The 22,038-nt window shown below is 33.5% G+C and overlaps 1 protein-coding gene across 1 annotated transcript; it reads left to right on the top strand.

Moving 5' to 3' along the window:
- Positions 1 to 855: 855 nt before the first annotated feature.
- On the top strand, positions 856 to 21,786 carry LOC116341239. Its single transcript, XM_031768182.1, has 6 exons — positions 856 to 1,412; positions 1,524 to 1,697; positions 1,790 to 2,116; positions 18,975 to 19,234; positions 19,885 to 20,010; positions 20,195 to 21,786. The coding sequence occupies exons 1-6, from the start codon at positions 1,053 to 1,055 to the stop codon at positions 20,610 to 20,612; spliced, it is 1,665 nt and encodes a 554-aa protein (XP_031624042.1). The 5' UTR covers positions 856 to 1,052; the 3' UTR covers positions 20,613 to 21,786.
- The last annotated feature ends 252 nt before the right edge of the window (positions 21,787 to 22,038 follow it).

Genomic DNA, 22,038 nt, shown 5'->3' with positions numbered 1-22,038 from the left:
TCATATGTTGATGCTTTGTCCTTTTCAAGAACGCCGAACAAAATAACTAAAATTTCATTGAGTTGTCAAGACAAAAATGTGGTACATAGCGACCGTTTTTCATCACAACAATGATACAGGTAAGATTCAATCAAGTTAATATAATTCGGACAAAGGTTCATTCAAATGCAGATTCATGTTACGCATCTGGCCGAAGGCTACTCAAGTGCTTGAAATTGTATTCTCTCTCTCAAATAGATATATTTAATCTTGAAGAATGTCCACATACTTTCCTCAAGAAATTTTTCATTTATTGCGAATTTTATTTCACAATCACAGAAGCAAGTCTCGATTTGGAAAATATTTCTAAAATGAAAATATCATATGCAAGAGATACGAACGATGAAAAATATTGCAAACATTTATTGCACTTGAGTTCATTCATTGTGATGGAAAAAAATAAAAAAAATCATGGAATTTCATAACATCACGCAACATTTAAGAAAAAAGCGTTACTACCAACTTTTGAAATAAAAAGTATGATACAAAAATATTCAATTTGACACTTAAATAATGCTTTTATTATGCTCGCACCATATTGAAAGTGGCTGTGATTTTGTACACATACCAATATTCGAACGAACCAATACAATGGCATTGCTTGCAATAGGTCCGCTTAACCGATTCTATTTAGAATATAAAGAAAAGAGGCAAGTTGCTAAGGAATGTAAATGTGTGATAAAGACAAAAAATCACACGCATAAATAATACGAAGGGAGCGCGTGGTGAAACAGTAAATCGATATAACAACAACACACTCACCAACCGATGAAATTTGTAGACAAAAGATATAATTCATTTGCCGTTAATCGTGCGCTAAAATAAGAAGAATTGCATTCATTCCACGACACGAGTTTCAGTCCATCTGACTTTTGTGCATTATTTTATTGGTCAGAAATTGAACTCGGTGTATTATTGGTGATATAGTGCTAAAAAGTGCATTGAAATTGAATTTATATCGAGTTCCAATATATCAGATTTTCATTGAGTGATCGATCAAAGGTGAAAGGAAAATGTGTTCACGTGAAGAATTGAAGCAATTGCTATATGAGCTACTGATTCGCGTCGATCAGGTGGCATATTTGGGTGCTAGAACACAATTCAAAGAAGAGTGCATTCTAAATTCGCAACGATTTTCGTCAGGCACCGATCCACTTCAATTTGGCAATGGAAATTTACATTTCGACAATATTTTGCGCTTTCAAAAGGCATATATTCGATACTTTGTGTTTGTATCGGATCCGTACACGGAATTCATTGTGCCATTAACATCATCATCTTTGGCATTATTCATCACAAACATTCTATCGCGAGATTGTCCAATGCAGTCATTTCCATACCACACATCACGTACAATCATTGATTTTTTGCAGGTTAGTTTCTTGGGAGCCAAAACCACGTTGCATCGTACAAAAGGCATACATGTCATAATCGAAACGGCATCATATTGAATGCAACATGTGCGTCTTTTTTTCCCGTTTCAGATTACACAAAGTCATGTGGTGAAACGTTTGCTGTTGCACTACAAAACCGATTTATTGAAAGTGATCAAAGAGCTACGTATGCCATATACCATCGAAGTGCTTTCAAAAATTCGACGCGATTGCTATCAGCATAACTTCAGCAGTCCAAATTCATTGCAAAATGCTAAAGTGATTGTAAGTCGTAATGTAGATTCAGCCAGCTCCCGATGGACGTCTTTCACGTTTTATTTTCGTGCACGCCGTAATTGTATTCATTTCTTTCACAGCAAATTGCAGAAGAAGCACAACAGATTTTTTTTCAAGTTCCAAAAACGATACAATTTCAGTCCATAGAGCACACAAGCATCGCACATGAAGAGTTCATCTTCCAAGTGCCGATACAAGGTGGAAATATATCGTTAATGCAACCAGATCATTATGCACAAATTATGCATACAATGCCAGCCGGTCAAACGGAGAATTTTTCACAAAATGTCGAAACGCCATTGTACATTTTCACACCAGTAGCACCGGTTGCTATCCAGATTCCAACAAATGACAACGTACAGACAACTGTCATCGAAATACCCGTACACAATGACATGGCAAATGAGGTAAGTCAATTTTTTCCCCGCACAAATCACGTGACGTCAATCCAAGCCGATCTCATTTTTGACAGTATCATATTAATCAGGTCATATAATATTTAATTTTCCATTTGTCGGGTGAATATTGAATGTATTACAGTAGTAAGTGACACACAAATACAAACAATGATTGAATAAATAGTCGATTATATATATTTTTCTCTGATGAGGATTAAAATTCAAATTGAAACATTTCATTTTCACAGACACATAGCATTGCATTGTGCATAGATTTCATATTGTCAATGTTATTGCATGGATTTGCTGTTCGCACGCCCCTGCTACATGTTTCTTTCATCCGTTGTCATGCATGCATAATCTGTTTGTTTTTCCCAAAACGTATTCGATTGTCAACATTTTGCGATGCCAATTGAATCACACGCACGCAATATTCAATCATTTGTATATTTTATGTTAAAAGAGAAAGATACATTTTTCGGTGAGCAAAAAATCATCGGTCGTAATCAAAGTAAATATGTAAATTGAGACAGTGGAAGGTTTTGTTTACCAAAGTTAAGCTGATGATATAATAAATTTTCCTGTCTCCATTTTTTTTTTTTCAAAACATTCTGGTTGCTACTGCACAAAGAATACCAACGGGTCTTCTATTGTCTGTCCTTGTCTCTCTTGATGCCAATACAGCAAAAATATTTTGAAATACGAAAACGAAAACCAAACATTGAAAAGGATACGAACAGAAAATCTGTTATTTGTACAGTTTGTGTGGCTCGATGACCAGATTATATCCGAATGCAATCGAAAATTTACAGTAGAAAATGGCACGAGATTAACATTCAACGTTTGGCTAGGGTTATAAACTATATAACAGAAATCATGTCTAAATGATCGAAATTTATGTTTACATTTGGAATAAAAGTAACACTTCAGTCTGTATTTACGCAAATGATTTTCATGTGCCCCAAAAATCACCATGCAATCGAATGTACGACTGTTGTTGTCGTCGAGATCAATTGGCTTGCGATACCAATGGGCATGGGAAACGGATACGATTTCTAACTCTCGGCTGATGTATGACACCGTTTTATGCGCTCAACAATTAATTTGCTTATCAGATTTTCATCTTCTAACGGCTCACCATCATCAATTCACACAGTAAACAAAGCCTGTCGCTGAGAATTTTTTTTCAATTAAATTTTTAAATTATGCACACAGGAAACAAACCATTTTTTATTTTTAAGCCACTTTCGATGCATGTAGTCAATTTTCGGATGTATTCAATTTCATCATATTTCAGTGAAATAATAAATAATTTGAAATAAGTGTTTTAGAGCGTTCAGTGACCCTTTTAGTACAATTGACAACAAACTATATGGTGGTGTGTATTTGAAATTGATTTCCAGTTGACGACACATTCTGAATGTGTTTGTAATTCGATATTTACGTTTAATTAACGATATTCTTCGTTTTTTCTTGTATTCAAAGCATCAGCAGTGAATTGGCCAGCCAATGGGAATAAAAAGTCTACTGAATATTTGTTTGTGCAAATCGAATTGATCCAAAAAGGAAATGAATGTTTCAATGCTGCAAACGTTGTTGTGCAATAGATCATGCTCAGTGTCAGATCAAATCAAATGCAATCCCAAATGGCATGAGAATGAATTGTACCGAACCGAACGAATTGAAATGGACCAAATTGAACTCGGCTACATTTTGAATTATGAAAATCGGTGACAGTGATATTTAAGAATGTAATTTATGAAAAGCTAAAAAATGATAGTGGTGCATTTGAATGGAATGATTCGGTTGCATTGTACTGAATTCTCGATACAAACGGTTTCACTTCGACACGTGACAATGTGTTCGCTCATAAATGCAAGACTTGTCTGGTTACTTTAGTTCTTATCACGACGACCAAAAATTTTGATTCAATAACTTGACACGTGTACATGTAACTAGTCCTTTTGTATTCGTTTATGTATAAATTCGTTGATCGTTTAGATGCAGTAGATTCGGCATCTTTCTGTGTGTCACCAACCACAATTTATACTAAACTCGAAAATTGATTTTAGCCACCAACTTGAATTTCCACCACTTACCACCTAAATACATTATAAATTGCCTCATTTAATGCGTTTGCTACACTAATGGCAATTCACAATCGTATAATGCTCAAGAAATCAAATGGATTTTCACAAGGTTTTCAGTTTCTGAATTTTGAAAGCTGCTCGGCGATGGCTGTTGACAAAGTCAAAAATGTATGTGATGTCACGTTAATCGAATATATAGTATTTTAGTTTTTAAAAAAATGAACCACAACGAGAGTTATTCAACTGTTAGTTTGTTCACGTGCGCATTCACATTAAATAAAATTTTCCGAATCTTCTCATTTATGTTATGAACACGCATTAAAACCATAGTGCATTGATGCATCGCAAATTGATTTTTGGCCAGAGATAACGCGCATCGCCAAAAACTTTTTCCATGCACTGTCGTTACTCTTGTTAACGACAACCAGGGAACGTGTCGCTGTTGCTACTGCATCGAATGCGCAGTGCACTTCAGTGAGTGTAAAGATAATAATTTAATTAAATTTCACGAAAATCGCATTTTTCAATAAAATATACGAACCATTTATGATATGCACATGAGTGTAACGATCGAGTGAATAATGGTTGTTGAACGCACCATAAAAAAAGTAAATCATAAAAAAAGGGTTTTATGAACCCTCATTCGATGACATCGACATACTATATTCAGACTGTAACTAATTAAAAACCACACCAATAGATAGAATATACGTGTTTGTGTGTTTTTTTCTTCGCAAAAATTATTTCAAATTTTTTGTGTTTGCAATAAATTCTATTGAAATATTGTCGTTTTTCGATCTCATCGTTATTCAGACTAATTCAAGGTCACATGCAAAATTGGAATGGCTAATCCCTTCTAAATATACAAATGAATTCGAAAAAAAGTCAGCTAATTGAAAGATTTAAATGGATTTTTTTTTCTTTATATAGATTTATCGATAGCGACTCTTTTTTTATACTGTACGATGAAAATAAGTCGATTTGAATTAGCTAAAATTATGAGTTTGAGCAGCGATTATGTGTCCAGGTTCATAATCGAAATGCATTGTATTGGTGTGTTATGCTGAAATATGTAGACGTCAGTCAATTTAAACATTATCACATAAAAAGAGAGTTGATTTGAACATATTCGACCGCACTTAACATCAAAATTCACCCTCTTTCAAAAATCACTCTTGTTGTCGTCGTCGTCGACATCTCATCAATGTATATGCATTTAGACTCACACAGCCATTTCTCACTTTGAGGTCGTGTGCAAACCCGTGCACACTCTCGTCGAAAATTCGAAGGGAAGCCGAGTAGAATGAATCAAACGCTCGTACATTTAACAGATCTAATTTTGCACAAAGCAAACAGTAAAGTGAAAAAAAAAATCAGGATCCATTAATATTATGAAAATAAGAGCAGAGCAAACCAGCCACACATCTCAACCAGCACTCGTTGTCAATGTTTGAATCTCTTTTGTTTTCTTCCCACGTCTTCTTTCGTTACATGATATAATGCGATTTCATTTTAGATTTAGATGTAATCAAATATGCAATTTATCAAATTGATATTGATCAGATGCGTTATGATCTGGTTAAAAATGGATTAAAAAAGGAAATAATATTCAGTTGCAGAGCCATTTCGAAGCCAACAATAAATATGGAAATTGTACCAATGTCGAAACCAACAATTTCTAGGCAAATGTAAATTAACTTGGGGTGAACTGGGGGAATAGAACCCGAGCATATAATGTGAATTAATTTTGTGGTAAAGAATCTGAGCATGCCTCAGTTGGCCCGGGAGAAGATTGAAATGGATTTTTGTTTTGATTAAACAGACGCAATTACTATTTGAAGAAAAATAATCAAATTTAAAGAAATGAAGATGAGAAAATTAGACACAAAAATAAAACCATTAATAAATTGAAATTCAGCAAAAATAAGTCAATAAATTTGTAAATGCAATACAGCAGTGTTTGCATTAAGTTATGTTTTGAAAAGATGAAAAAGGTGGCCCGATTCGCTGAACTTTTCATACCACTCAATTGATGTGAGAGTAAAAAATAAAAAATCGCTTGTGTTTCACAGAGACACATGTCTATGTGTATGACTTCATATAGTATATTTTGACATCATCACCAGTGAACATAATTTGTTTGCAGTGTCATCGTTGTCGTTGTGTTGTTTTTTCTGTTCGTTTGTCGTTTTTCTGCGATGGCATTCTTTATCAGTGACAAAGGAGACCGCCCAATATTTTTGTCGATGAAATGTCGATTTTGCTCAAATATTGCGAACGCATGCCGTAGTGACGGCTATTTTGATTGTAACATCCCCTTTCCCATACAAGCACTCATGCTCTGTATGTCGTAAGGAAATGGTAAATTCCCCGCTTTTTATTCAACTGGAAGTTTGTCGATAATCCAATCCGTTATGTGTGTTGTGTGTTCTTTTCATGGAATATGCCGGTTGTGTTTATATTCAGTCAAAACGGTACGCGATACACTTTGTCGACAATTCCCAATACAAGCACAACCGACACACTCTCACACAAATGTGCACACGACAAAATGTTTATAGTGCTACACAGTAAACGACACTTAAATGATACCCATGCACAACGAGTCAGTTGGCTGGTTGCAACAGTTATTAGTTCAGTCGACGACGTTTCATCGTCGTGTTATGAATGATTTTTATTTGCGTTAAGCGCTCAACTTGTTCAAATTGAAAGTTGTTCACATAAAGAGCCGTTATTTCTATGCGAATATTTCTTTTTCTCTCATCGTGTGCCATTCGTCTCATTATTTATGATATTTTTTTTCTCGCTCGATCACAACATTTTATCAGCAAAGTCTCGCGCCTAAAGTGTTTATAATTAAGAAATAAATCAAAATTAAGTGTTTCATTTTTTTTTGCAATCAATTGACATTCATATATATATTGATCGCATTTTATATACAATTATTAATTGAAGAATAATTTAAACAAAGTGTTTTTATGCACTAGTGCTACACAAATTGAAGGGCTAACGATCGACCACTTGTAATGCTTGCGATAAGAAATTTGCAATTAAAACAGTAACGAAGAGTGGGAAAGAGAGAAGAAATAGAACTAAGTGCTTAATAACAGATTAAGAATCAGGAAAGAGATTTTAATTGTAGGCCAATTGTACGCGAAACAACATACTAGTCACAGTGTTTATTTAAGATACTAAATTATTTCCGAGCGCTACAAAAAAAGTGAATTTAAAACAGCAGAGAAAAAACCATCTCAACTACTCAATTAAAGCGACAAAATTGTAGTGTTTCTGAGGTTAACTGAAAAGGCTGATGTTAAATAAAACCGTAAGTAAATTGAAAGAAACAGAAGAAAGATTGAATCTATGACATTTTATTGGATCAAATGGGTCATTTCCACTGCAAGGCAATTGGTTGTATACATGTCTCTATCTGTGTTGTTGTGTTGGTAATAAAATAGCGGTCAATTACACATTACACGCATACGTCGCTTTGATTCAATTTAATATCATCCAGAGCCATATCTCTGCCAAACCGCTTTGGACTCTCATAAGCCCAGCTATAACACGATTTAAAGCATTTGTTGCACGCCATAATAACATCGTTGTCAAAATGCATTTTCTGTTATAAATTAAAGTATAATTCATAATATCCCGTGAACTCATTGAAAATATTACGAGCTCGAATTAAAGAAAGGTCTCCGAAAAAATGCATCAAAATCGGAGCGTGAAATAAGCAAAAAAGGGAACCGTTTTTTTAGTGGGAAAAAGTATTTCAATATTAAATTCCAATCTAATTCAGTGTCAATGTTGATCTTCTCATAAATAGAGGCATATCTCTCTAAATGAAACACATTCGGACACGGTTCGAATGTTATGTTTTGAAAAAGGGGCTGCCGACAAAAAAAATTAATGTCAGAATTTATTTTTTAAATATTGAAATAAAAAAAAATGCGCTCACCGAACATCATTCGGCTAATCGTTTTGGTTTGAAATTGCTCGCATCAATTTCATTCACATGCGATTTAATTCAATTGTGTGTTGGAAAATGTTTGCGTTGGTTCGCATAAATAATTAGTGTTTGTGTCTGTTGTTGTTCCTTGTGATGTCTAGCCTCGAAACCAGCAACGACAAAAAAAATCCCTCTCAATTTTTTGTCGATTTAAAAAAATACACATTGTGGTTACAATGTCGTGTGCATCGTTTATCATTTTCTCTTTTCACATCCCGTCTAATAGTCTAACGGGTGAGTTGCTGTTGAATGGCAGTTTAGCAAAACGAGCAGTGACCATTCATTTAAGCGGCTCGCACAGTTAAAATTACAAAAATGGTCAACCAATCGAGAAAAACATTATTACTCAAACCAAACCCGTTGGTACGAGAGACTTTTTTTTCGAAATCAAAACACCACGCAAAAAAAAACACACAATTTTTTGATGGCCAAACACATTTCCATACATATGATATTTCCGCATCCAACATCCAAATCTGCAAGTTTAATTTACCGTGAAAATTTCTTCGAAATATATACAGCTGGCTGGTCGGATGAACACATAGACGCATGCATATATTCAAATCAAAGCCAAATCGCCGAAAATGGGATCGGTTGTCATTCAACATTTACACATTTTTGCAAGAGATACATAACAGTGATTTGTATTTGATGGCATTCACATCTGAATTTATGCAGAAATGCAAGTTTTGCCAATTGAAATTTTATTTAAATGCTGCTGTGCAATGTTTTTCAACTGCGGTTCTTGATATCACAAAAATAGATGCTCCCAATGAGAAAATCATGTTCTTTAAAAAAAATTCCCTGAAATGGAATTCTTAATTCTTTTGATTTGAAAGTAAATTAGGTTTTATTTCTATTTCCTGTACCTTATCAAAAAAAAAATGTCGAGTTTCGTTCGTATTTGTAGCCAAAGCGAAATTCCAAAAGCCGGAAATAGCTTTCCAGTTTCTGAATTTTTTTTCATCTGCACCGGAAAAAAATCATGTTTGCTCCAAAAAAAGCAGCTCCTGGCAAAATATAGAACGTTATAAATTTATCAAGCCGATCCAAAATAAATAATTCATCAATGGTCTAATGAAAAAAAAAGAGACACAGTGTAGCGACCTACCGAGTCTGTGCCATACAGACAAGTAAATCAGAGCCACCGCACCAGAGATATGGACAGAAAAACAATATTGAGACAAGTCTGCATTGACAATTGTCACCGGAAAAAGACTAACCGGCTTTAAATGATGCTAAGTAGCCAGTATAGACCATGACGTTGTGTTTATTTTACGAAGTTAATGGAACGAACTTTCGTGTGTGTACAATGTACACGTTTCACCTGTATGCATTTTACATGAATTACATGTTTGGGAATTCGAATGCGACATTCACATCTTTTATTTTATGAAATTTTTATATAAATTCGGATTCGAATTTAAAATTGTTTCAGACTAATATTTTTTTTCTGTACCATTTCACCGACAACAAAGGGGAAAAAAAGCAGAATGTTTACCGCAGTTTGGCTGATTTGAAAGTCTTCCATATGCAAAGTTCATTCGCACATATTTGGGGTTGGAATTTTCAAGTAATCGTAATGGGTATGTAAACACATGCAGCCATGGCATTCTTGTTGTTCGTACGTGATTACGCAATGAAAACTTTGCGGAATTCCGTACGCGATTTGTCGTCGTTTATCGCATGGAAATTTTCTCAACAATGCTCGACTTTTTCGCAAAACATGCAGGAAACATAAGCCAAAATATTCCGAATCGAAATATTTGCCACATGATGCGGTTTCGAGGCTAAAATACGACAATAAATCACATATTTTATGTTTGCTGATTAAAACGACAAATTGCTTTAAATTAGCTCATTATTTCGAAGACATATTTTAATGGAATGCTATATATTTCTATGATGAATCCGCCCCGCTCCCCAAACCTCAATATCATTGATAAATTAATTATAATAGTTTCAACATGGTCGAAACCAAATAAGATTTCTTGTAAATTCTTGTGGCCTTTATTCGGAAGGCGGGCATTTATTGCATTTAATTATATTGGTTTCGATTAATCGATGACAATGTAAAGCAATAACTGTCATACCACTTGTTTTGCTTTAATTAAACTCTCTCAATGATATTTCGACATCATTTGTTGAATGCAGCACAAGCATTTAGTGACATCGACACTCTTGGAATTCAATTACTAATTGGAAATTCAGCGTATTATAATAATTTGTCTCCATTTCAAAGGTGTTTTCATTTGTAATTTAATACCCAGTTTAGTTCTCTTTCCACTTTAGTATCTCTTTCTACATTCGCTTTTCATTTGAATGTTTCAACTCTTCTCTTTCTATCTGAATGTCGATTGGATTGCAACAAGAGAAGAGAAACATTCCGAAGAAAATTATTTGAGTAATTTTCTCAAGAATTTTTGAATGCATAGTTCGTTCAGGGGAATGCTGACTGTGTGGCTCGTGTGCTGAGAAATTCGCCCTTTGTGAGAATCGAGAAAAAGCGAATCAAATTCAGATACATGAATAAATTTCTCGAAAATTAACTAAAGTATGTGGTATACACAAAGTTTGGTGGTTTTCTACATGAACCTATCTCATCCTTGAGAGAAAAACGAGAAAAATGTTTGGCTTTATGCATCTTCTTTCAAAGACGAAACTTTTCGAATGGATTAAAGGTGTAGGCGTCCTAGAAAAATGATAAAATGATATATATTGTTTGAAGTGTGTACATTTTTGAGTAATTAAATTTAACTTTCTGTTGTGAATGAATGTTACGAGGCAATGGATTGAACAACGAAACACCAAAAAGTAACTATGCAATTTACGAAAAAAAACGAAATAGAATTTCATTTGAAAGTTCATGTTTGAGCAGCCAAAGAATGCCTTTGTGCGGTCACGAACACTGCAATTGGCAAAAAGAAACGTCCAACATAGAAAATTCTTTCCAACGAAACAAGAAAATAGTTTGTAGAAATCTCCATAAATTGAATTAATGCCATAAGCATATGAAAAACACGATGAATATGTGGAGAAAATATTACGATGAATGTAAACTTATTTATAAATTTATGAACGATTATCACGCATATGCGAAACGGTTTGCGCCAAAACTCGGTGAGGGAAAAACTCTGTTCAAAAAACCACAAATTTAGTGTGTACGGAACTTGAATGCATTTGAATTTTTTGGTGCGTTGAAAAAGAAGTAGAAGATGATGGAAATAGTACCGTATTTTGTTAGCTGCACGACACCAATTTATTTATATGAGAGCAAAAGCTGGCAAATGACAACACAAATAATGGCAACAATTAGGTGCATATTTCGTATGTTGACTGGTTTTCACATTGACTAATTAATTATGAATTTTCTACCTTCTCTCCCCATATCGCCTCATTCTCTTTATTCTTTTCGATCGACCAGACGCAGACACGTAATTACGCTTTCTCAATTTACTCTCATGGATTTTGCCATTTTGCACCCGTAAACTCTACAGCCACACGTGTAAATGGTATATGCACTTCAAAGTGTTTTGATTTAAATTCCATAATGAGTTGAGTGCTACTGCGAGTATTGTATTGTGTACGGTGGTCTTAGATTTCAGTTTTGAAATCGAAAATTCATGCTGTGAGGTCAGCTAGCAATCTAATTGCAATCGCAAACAACCGATTTGAACGATAGCATGTTTGTGAGTGAGTGAATATTTGCCAAGTCGTCATATCGATTGCTACTATTACTATCGTACAACATTGAAATTGTGCATAAAGCGATAATGATACATCAATCGTCCATTATACCACTCGAAAAACGTAAGTGCAACCCAATTTTCAAATCGGACAAAAGCACCACACACACATTAATTATAACATTTAGCGTCTTTTCTTCTGAATCATTTTTTCTTCTTATTGACTCATTTGTAGGTTTTATTTTCCATTTATATTGTTGTGATTTCTTACAACTGATAAAAAGTGAATGATGTTAGCTCTAGATTCACTAAATACCCAAATCCATATCATTCACATTCGTTTGCTTTCGCTATGATTAAACCGGCTAATGTTTTATTTTTGTATTTTGAGAGTGTTTTGACGTCACAAAACAAAAACCAAGACAGTCACACACCGAGAACGAGATAGATAGAGAGATGAAAGAATGATTTCATGAGACAGTAAAAGATGAAGCGAAAAAAAACAGCCATAAAATGTGTTAATTTTATGATAAATCCCACAAATAAAAATGCTCGACAAAATGACATCGGCATTTCACGTAAAATGTTTCTTTGTGTTAATTGCATCCACAAACAGGAGACACCAGACAATGTTGAAATTTATAAATACTTATTAGAACGGCACGAACGATACAATTGTCGAGCTAATAAACAGATTTTTCTGTTTACTCAAGTCAAATGTACACACATTTACTAGAGAGCGATAACAAGACATTTAGTTTTCAAGTGAATACTATTATAAACAATTTTCGCTCATTTCATTTGATACGCTCACGTTCAACATATATTCTTCAATTTTATAAAATAAAATATGTATATGGTTTAACATTATGCTCCAGATTGTGTTGTAATTGAAGCTCGGATTGTGTGTACGTGCACTCGAAAGACATATGCTGGAAACAGAGAAATAGGTTATCAAAAATAGAATTTAAGTAGAAAAACATTCTCTAATCTTTGGAAATGCATCAGAAACACTCAAACAAAATTAAGTTTTTGTGATAGTTGAACGACGATCTGTTTACTTGAGATGGAGCACACGACTAAACATACTTAAATAATTATTACGCTAATTATTTGTGAACATACACAAACAAACACAGAAAACATTCAATCATCTGCTTTAACGGCGCATTGCGTCGTATTCAGCATTTTATTAACAAAATCAAATAATGATGTGTATGTGTTATTGTGTTTATGTTTTGCCAGTTCCGCACCTTTTTCTTCCATTTAAAGCAATGACACCGTCGACTGGTGTCGACGTTTGCAAAAGAGGATTTTACGTATTGACGGTATTTTCGTTTTGGATCCCCAAAAAAACAGATTGTAATTGTACACTTGAGCAATCATTTTTCGTGAAAACACAAATTAACCACATGCGGTGCCAGCACTTCAAGAATTTTATTCAACTTAACGCAAAAATGACATTACACTCAGATAAAGTTGGATTTAATAAACACTAATCGACCATATTACATTAGCTTGACATTTAACGAATGAGCGAATACGATTAACTTGGACAACGAACGAATAACAAAAATGAGTAATTCTACACGGTCATTTTCAGCAGAGAGCCTTATCATATTTGTCAAGTGTTATTTCAATTTGCGTCAAGCACGAAATTGTTATGTTTTGCACTTATTTTTGATGTTGATTCAAAAGAAATTAATTTAACATTTGAACAAACAGAAGAAAATAACTCAAATTGCACAAAAAAAAAAAATAATCACTTCAATATCTTCAAGTAAGCAGATTATTTTTCTTTTGTTGACTCATGTGTTGGGATTTAAACGAAGGAAGTCCCCGGCCATAATATGAAAAAAATCATATTTTTCAGACATTAGAATTCCTAATTCATTTTTCCTATGTTGTTTTTTTCCGCTCTGTCGTAATTATTTTCTTTTAATTTCAAATCGCATTTTAAAATCCATATGTAAACAAGGGTACTTAAACATTCCGCACAAAAAATACTCCGAGAACTTTTCTTAATATGAAAATACTCCGGGCACATATGCTCGCAGCTAAATGGTATAAATCTCATGAACATTTGTAAAAAAAATAGGGTGTAATTGTTGAGTGCATGTGTGCAAATAATGAGAAAACGAAGCGATGCATTTGTTTCTTTGATAAGAATCACCGAGTACGTGTGTGTGCGCCCATTATGAAGAGTTCTTATTAGGTCGCTGGATTTTTTCCTCTTTCCAGGAATATTTAATTTATTTGCAAAGGGACATTTCTCTCCGCTATTTTTTCCATTTTTCCAAATGACTCAAAGTCGAAAGAATTAAATTCAACTAACCTCAGCCATTGGCATTTATGCCGCAATGCCAATTGTAAAAATGCATGTGATTATTAACGCCATAAAAACTTAAACATGTGTTAAATGCTTGAGTCAACATGAAACAGCATGGAAAATTTAATTTAACAAAAAGAAAAATATAACAGCAGGATAGATCCATGGCGGATAGCTAGTTCTCCCCCCAATCTAGTTGTGGCCAGACTTCGTGCATTTTCAACATATCAATTACTTGACGGGGTTGTAAAAATTATAAAAAAATGTCTCGAAACAATTTCATTTTTTTTCTTCTTCTGAATAAGAACCTGCGATTTAAATGTAATAGAAAAAGTCATGTGCTTGATGTAATTTTATTCGTTGCACTGTGTGGTAAATTATGTAAATTGGTCAGGAATTTGTTGGATTCAGTGTGTGCGCGCGTTTACATTTTTTTCTTACTTTTATGATTATTACTTTTCTGCTGTATAATATCAAAGTGTCGAATCTCAAGCGATTATTTACAACGCATGGTGAATGAAATCTGATTTGGAGCAAACGAAATGAATTCAAGTCAACCCATATAACCACTTCAGGTGCAATATTGTAATGCACTCGAAATAAAAAAAAACAACAGAAACACAGAGAGAATGAGTACTTGACAAGGATTTTAATTTTCTCATTTGCACGCATAAAACGCGAATGTTTATTCAGAATAACTGGTTTTTGTGCTGGATTGAATATGTGTTCAATGCAAAACAAAGCGTTTCTCAAAGCTGTGCAAATGAAGATTTTCACAACACCAAAACACTTATCTCAATGAATCATAGCAGAAATAATGAGGGTAAACAACGGTATCCTTTACAATGTAGAAACTCTATGTGCAACATAAAAAGAATGCAATACCAAATGTGTGTGAAGGTTCTGTGAATGATGCATTCTGATTTTAATGGAAAATTGTTATACTATTTCAAGATCACTTTTTTTCAACCACACACACACACACTCCCTTATAACTAGCCATATAAATTGTTTTTTGTAACCGTTCTTTTCAAAAGTGCAAAACTAATTTTCCAGTCTGGTATTGCAGTTGCCTGATTTTATTTACGCTTCAGTTACCTATGACAATTTCTATTCGTTTTGCTCAATTTTTTTTATAATCGGATTGAAATGCAGGCCAGTTTTATACAATAATATAAAGACAAATCATTTAAATCATTATACGAATGACAAAATCTATTTAACAACTTTTCTTCGACTTCTACAGCGGGTCGTATTGTTATTACATGTTTATGACGATTGGCGACAAAAAAAGAAGTGTGACAAGCTGCACAGAACCTTCAAAAAAGTGTGTAGTCACACATCTTATATTATTGTTTGTTTGGATTAAATACGGAATTAAAAAAGGGATGATTTATGCTGTCAAAAAGAGACTGCATTTTGTGTGTCCGTATCATGAGTTAAATGTTACCAATTTTGTTTTCAATATAGAAAAAGATCTACTGCGAATGTGCGTTGATCCAAATGATTTGATTAAATAAAATAATTTTATAAGGGTTCATTTTTAATGATTAGGATGACAAGTCTTACTTATGGCATACATATTGCAGTTAAATTGGATTAGAAATTTCACACGAAACCGACAATGACACAAATTCATCTTCTGCATCATATTAATCAATATATTTGGTATTTGCTTATTAGTGTCAGTCGAAATGCATCAAATTACCCTTTCAGTTCAATAAATGTACGATTCAAATTACACGGAGCATCAATCGACGGCAATTGGTATGCAATTCAAATTCTAAGACAGCCCGCATATGTGAAGTGTTGAAATTCTGACAAATAAATGGGAATTAATGAAGAAAAATTCCGAAACAGAATAATGCTTGATGATTTACGATTATAATTGTACAAATATGGCCGTAATTATTCGATACCATTGAAAAGGCCACCGAAAATGTACAAAGACACATTTTAAAAATATGTGAATATCCAGTTTGTTTATTTAAATGGAAATCCATAATTAAAATGAAACGTTTCGATTTGTGTGAAGAAGGTGTGTGCATGGTGATATCACTTACACAAAGCGATTAGACGACGACCGAATTGAAAATGTTGTTTAATAAGCGAATTCGATATTTAAATGAAATAATTTCGACCGCAAAACCATAGTATAACGACATTATTGATGATTGGTTATGTTGTTGGAATTATATCGGTATGAAATCGGTACCAATTCACACTTTTAATTACGCATAATGATTTGTGCATACATTGTGTAGCAGTAACTACATCGAATCAAACCTATCAACTGCCTTTACCGATACCGCTCCAAACGATCTATCCTTGCGGAATGAGCCCAAACATCCAGCACATACACAAATATACGTATCATCCAATGCTCTCCCCATACTCCCTGTGTCAATCGATATATGTTTTGGAATGTGTGCGCTGTTTGAAATTTAATGTGTAATAAGTGCTGTGAATTTGTATAATAAATAATAGAGCAATGTTCAGTGGTAAAATAAACATGGCATATGCTTTTTGCCATGTAAACACGATTTGAAGCACCCCACTCTCATTTAAACCTGTTGGCATTCGCTTGTTTATTAGTAAATCTCTGATGATATGAAAAAAATGAGATACAAAATACGTGCTATGGATGTGTCGATATGAGACTCTCTTTGACAGAGTCGCTCATTTTCGGTTCGATTTTCATTCGTTTTGTCACATTGCGGGCGTTTCGATGAGAGAGGTGGTTTTTTTTAAATTAATTTACAAACATGTTCTTCATTTTGACAATTACAAAAGAGTTTTGAGTTTCACACGTTTAATGATCAACATGTCGACACATGCAAATTCAAACACATGCGCTCCAATTTCACTGTGCCAAATTCATTCGATTCTCACACATGTAACGTTTTAATTGCGTCATTCCAAAGGATTTCAATTTTCTTTTTTTTATGTTGTGACACATGAAATATAAAACAAAAAATATTTTACGTTATCGACAACTGAAGAGTCACACTGTGTGGTGTTTGTGATTGAAGAGGAAAGTGAAAGGAATAAACAATATATATATAGTGAAATTTTTACATTGTGTTACATTTTCACTTGGCAGCAACCGCTTTTTTTCTAATCGAAAGTCGAAAAATTCCACAAACGAAACATTCTATCGCAAAGTATTTTTGTTAACACAATGGACTTTAAATTACACGGACGAAAAAACACAATTATTGTTATGCTTGCGTTTACAGTTTATGTTATTTGTTGTTGCATGTAATAAAATGTTCTGTGCACATAATACACATAAATCTAAGTGGCAGGAGTGCAAAAAAAAACTTTCTTTTCAAAGAGTTTGATGGTTTCGTTGAAATTCTCCCTTCGTTACACAGTCTGCAATACAGAACGTTGTTATTTTATTTATCGCATCCGATTTCCTTGCTTAAATACGCTTTTTTTGTTGTTTGTTTGTTTCAATCTCTTTTTTAAATGATAAGAAAGTGATGTGATGTATTTGGTAGACTCAATGTACGTGCGAGATGCAGAAACAAAGGCCGAGAATATAAATATCAAACCAACCGATGTTTTTTTCTTCTTTATTGTTGAAAGTGAGAGGGTAAATGTGAAAGATATGAGATTTCTCTTTGCAGCAACATAGAAAAGGGTTCAGACTGTGGGGTGGTCCAAGATTTTTTTTCTTCGTTTTTTTCCATTTTGAAACGTGAACAAATATTGCACGCGAGCAACGCAATAACCACCTACTTATTTAACTCGTTCCATTGTCTTTTTGCAAGTTTTAAAACGGAATTTTGAGTACAGCGGAAAAAACTTGAAGAGAAAGAAAAACGAGCCAGTAGAATCCTGCACAAAGTACCGTGATGAATGGCTGAACGCAGACTTGCATGCGCTATTTAACGGTGATGAGAGAACGTGATTGCCGTTTTTATTTTATTCTTTCCAGATTCGACATGATATTTTCATCTTGATTGTTATGACGCGGGTGTGGAAAATCACAATCACATCGGCCATAAACACCAGATTTGTTTCGCTAAATTGACATGAAATAAAAATAAATATTTTAAAATTTACAAGCAATTCTTGTCGGTTTGCTGGTTTGCATTTAAATTTTAACTCAACCAATAACAAACAAAACATTTTTTTTTTTTATTAAAAAAGAAAACCGAAATCAACTTGACTCACTCATACTCCATTTCAAAAAGAAAGAATATTTCCATTTCGCATGGAAAAAAACTTTTCACATTAATTTTCCGCTGAAACAATTCGTTGCGCAAGTTTAAGTCATATGTTAAGGTAAATTCTGCAGAACGTAGTTGTTTCATTTGCAATTGTTTCTTGTCTTGAGTGCATTTTTTATGCAAATGCCATACAATTTGAAGATGAGAAAAATATATACCATTTTCAATGTAGTTCCTAACGATTTTCCTCGTTAAACCGAATAACTCTTTAGCAGTTCATTATGCAAAACTACGAGACATTTTTTTGTTGTTTCTCTTAACTTTGTGTAATTAAATGCGTCGCCAATTGCTACTTGCGATAATTACGAAGAACAATAATTCAAGTCGAATGCATTTCGTTTCGAATGCACTCGAGATTTTATTCGAAAAATTTGCATTTTAAAATGGTTCTGTGAAATATTTTGTGTAATTGACTCGTTTTTTTTTAAATGTTCTTATTTCCATTGCAATTATTTCTAAGTTTGCTAGTCATTTGCTTTAATAATGTTATTTTGATTTTCTGTAATTTCCAGAGAATGACCATGGACATGGGTAAATCGGAATCGATTAACAGTGTAACGGGGACCACATCAAATCCATCGCAGATATCAAATCATCAATTGTGTGCCGGTTGTGGCAAACCGATTCAAGATCGTTATCTGCTCAAGGCTCTGGACATGCTTTGGCATGAGGATTGTTTAAAATGTGGTTGCTGTGATTGTCGATTAGGCGAAGTCGGTTCAACATTATATACCAAAGGAAATCTAATGCTCTGCAAAAGAGATTATTTAAGGTGAGTGATTCATTTGGCTAACACCAGAAGTGAGAGTGAGCTGTATTTATGCAAAGTATGTGTGTGTCGTAGATGTGAACCGATTCGGAAGATTGTGGTGTATTCGAGCAGAAGTCGACATTTTAGCTATAAATTGTGCATCAATAAGTTGGTGTCAAGACTTAATTCACTTGAAATAGAAGAAAAAAAATTGTTACTGTTTTGCGGTATGTGATTGTGATATTATAGGGCATTCATTCACAACAAGATGCTTATTCAAAACTTTTGGTTTAACCACAAATGGACAATTTGTGCTGCTGATTTATGTACATTCACACTTGGTATTCAAAACGGCACACAGTTTACCTGTCACTGCAGTGAGCATGCGATTTCGATTCGATAAAATGGCACACGTTATACCTTCTCTTCGAATCGTACACCACAACCGAACAAACGTGAATTGTTTACTGAGATGATGCTTGTTATTAATTTTAAGGATATTGTACTGCATTCATCTTATCATGACTATTTTGAAGTGAATTTATTATACGAATATATGACATGCTAAACTAACACTGATTCTGACATCATTCACACTTCATTCTTCTTTCAAATGTGTCACACAATCTGAGCCAGTGTGAATGGAAATTAAAACGATATTTTTTTTGCAGATTATTCGGAAATACTGGCATGTGTGCCGCTTGTAACAAGGTCATTCCAGCATTTGAAATGGTGATGCGAGCTCGAAACAATGTTTATCACTTGGAGTGTTTTGCGTGTCAGCAATGCAATCACAGGTAAATAGAAAAAAAAACATAATTTTTCAATTTTTTATAGTTGAACACCATTTCTTCTTCATTTTAAACTTAAAATATTGACAAAAGTCATATTACAACTTAAAATCACATTTCTTTAAATTTCAAATTGAAAAAAAAAACAATTGTGTAATTTTGAAATTCCATTTTCCCCGCAATTTTTAAGATTTTGTGTTGGTGATCGATTTTATTTGTGCGAGAATAAAATATTGTGCGAGTATGATTATGAGGAGCGCATGGTTTTTGCATCGATTGGTAATCACCCGATGTTGAAGCGTCATGCAAACACAATTTCTCAAAATCCACCGCCACCGTATACAAAAAGCAGCCCTGGACATATGCCAAATGGAAATGCACAAATCGGAAACAATGTGAATGGTGTATCGCCAATGCAACAGCAAGTCATGGCAATGGATCAAACACATTCACCTCATCAACATCAACAATCGCACATTCAACAATCGAAAATGCAACACGACGATCACAACAACAACAACAATCATGGTCCAACAAATGGCGGTAGTTGCGGCATCACAGCAAATCAGTTCAATGCACCAATCATGAAAATTCCGCATAGCGCCTAAATCATGTCATGCCCTCGAACTGATGATCCGCACTGCAGATGGACTTGATAAATATGGCTCAACACTATATATATATAAATAATATATTTAAAACAACATTTTTGAATAATTTTTAAGTTTCTAGAGAAGCTACATAAGACATATGCGCCAAATCCAATGAATGGGTTTGAATTCACGCCAAACATAGTACACAATGTCAGTTCAACATTGATGTATAACGAAACTAGATAAAAATGAAATAATGAACGTTAATCTCAATTTTGCTGTTAGGAATTATAGAATAATTTCTAAAACTGAATTCAAATTTTCTTATTGTTTTCGATGGTTCATTAATTTCTTTTTTTAATTTTTCGAACTATGGAAAACACTTGGATTGAAACTGAATTACCATAAATTAGAATCCTTGAACGTTATGCAATTTAATTTATTTTAAATTTGATTATTGAAAAATCAATCGATCTGAACAAAACTGAAAGGATAATTTTTTTTTCAACGGTTGCACTGACTAAGTTCAAGAATATTTTTTTTTAAATATTTTGCAAGAGAAAAATCGTTAAATCGATTTAAATAGTTATTTTATTCAGAAAACTCGTACCTTTTCATTTTGAATTGTATCCAAACTTGTATATCAGTTGTGGCTAGATCTAATTTAATGTCAGACAAAACGAATGAAAAACAATTTCGAACGCACATCGATTTAGAATGGAAAAATACAAGAAAATGAAGGAAAAACATAAATTAACACATCATTTTGTTGTTATTGTGATATTTGTTGAACAAATTAGATTGAGAAAGATACACAAAACAAAATACGATTTTGTTTTTAAGAAAAGAAGTTTAAGTTAAACATTTCTCATCAACTGTAAATATAATAAAACGCTATAGTGAACATTCTATCTCAAATCAGCGCTCAAATAATGCAGAAGAGACGTTTTGTTGTTTATTTCTGAAAAAAAAAAAAAATTAAGGAAGTGCTTATCTTTCGCCAAAATGAAATATAAATAAACCACATTGTCAATATAACATTGGCTTGAAATAAAGAGATTTTCACATATTATGTCGTCAAAATAATAATCGCAACAGCGAAATAATGAAATATATGTACAATTCAGTATTAAAATAAATGTGGAGCGTATCAATTGAGCCAAAGAATAAATAACACTAAATGGAAAAATACGTTGTATTTTATTTTAATAAAACATTTTTTGCGGAACAGTTTGATAAGAGATTTTAGTCGGATATCCCGTGCGTCAAGCGTAAGTAGCAGCTCATTTATAGAATATAGACCGTCTTGCCTTTCTAATGGTCTTTTTAAAGTAATTAAGTGATGCTGAAAGCGAAACATCCAAATATATGCACATTAAATCTGGTCATCCCTTTTGTTTGTTCTAATTTTTATTTTCTCAACATTTTCGACCGCATTAGC

The sequence above is a fragment of the Contarinia nasturtii genome, unplaced genomic scaffold (genome assembly GCF_009176525.2).
Source record: "Contarinia nasturtii isolate CC-2019 unplaced genomic scaffold, AAFC_CNas_1.1 Cnas_scaffold_695, whole genome shotgun sequence".
In the NCBI taxonomy this organism is placed as follows: domain Eukaryota; kingdom Metazoa; phylum Arthropoda; class Insecta; order Diptera; family Cecidomyiidae; genus Contarinia; species Contarinia nasturtii.
Note: the sequence above shows the minus strand (reverse complement) of the source record. Positions and strands in the feature narration are given on the sequence as shown.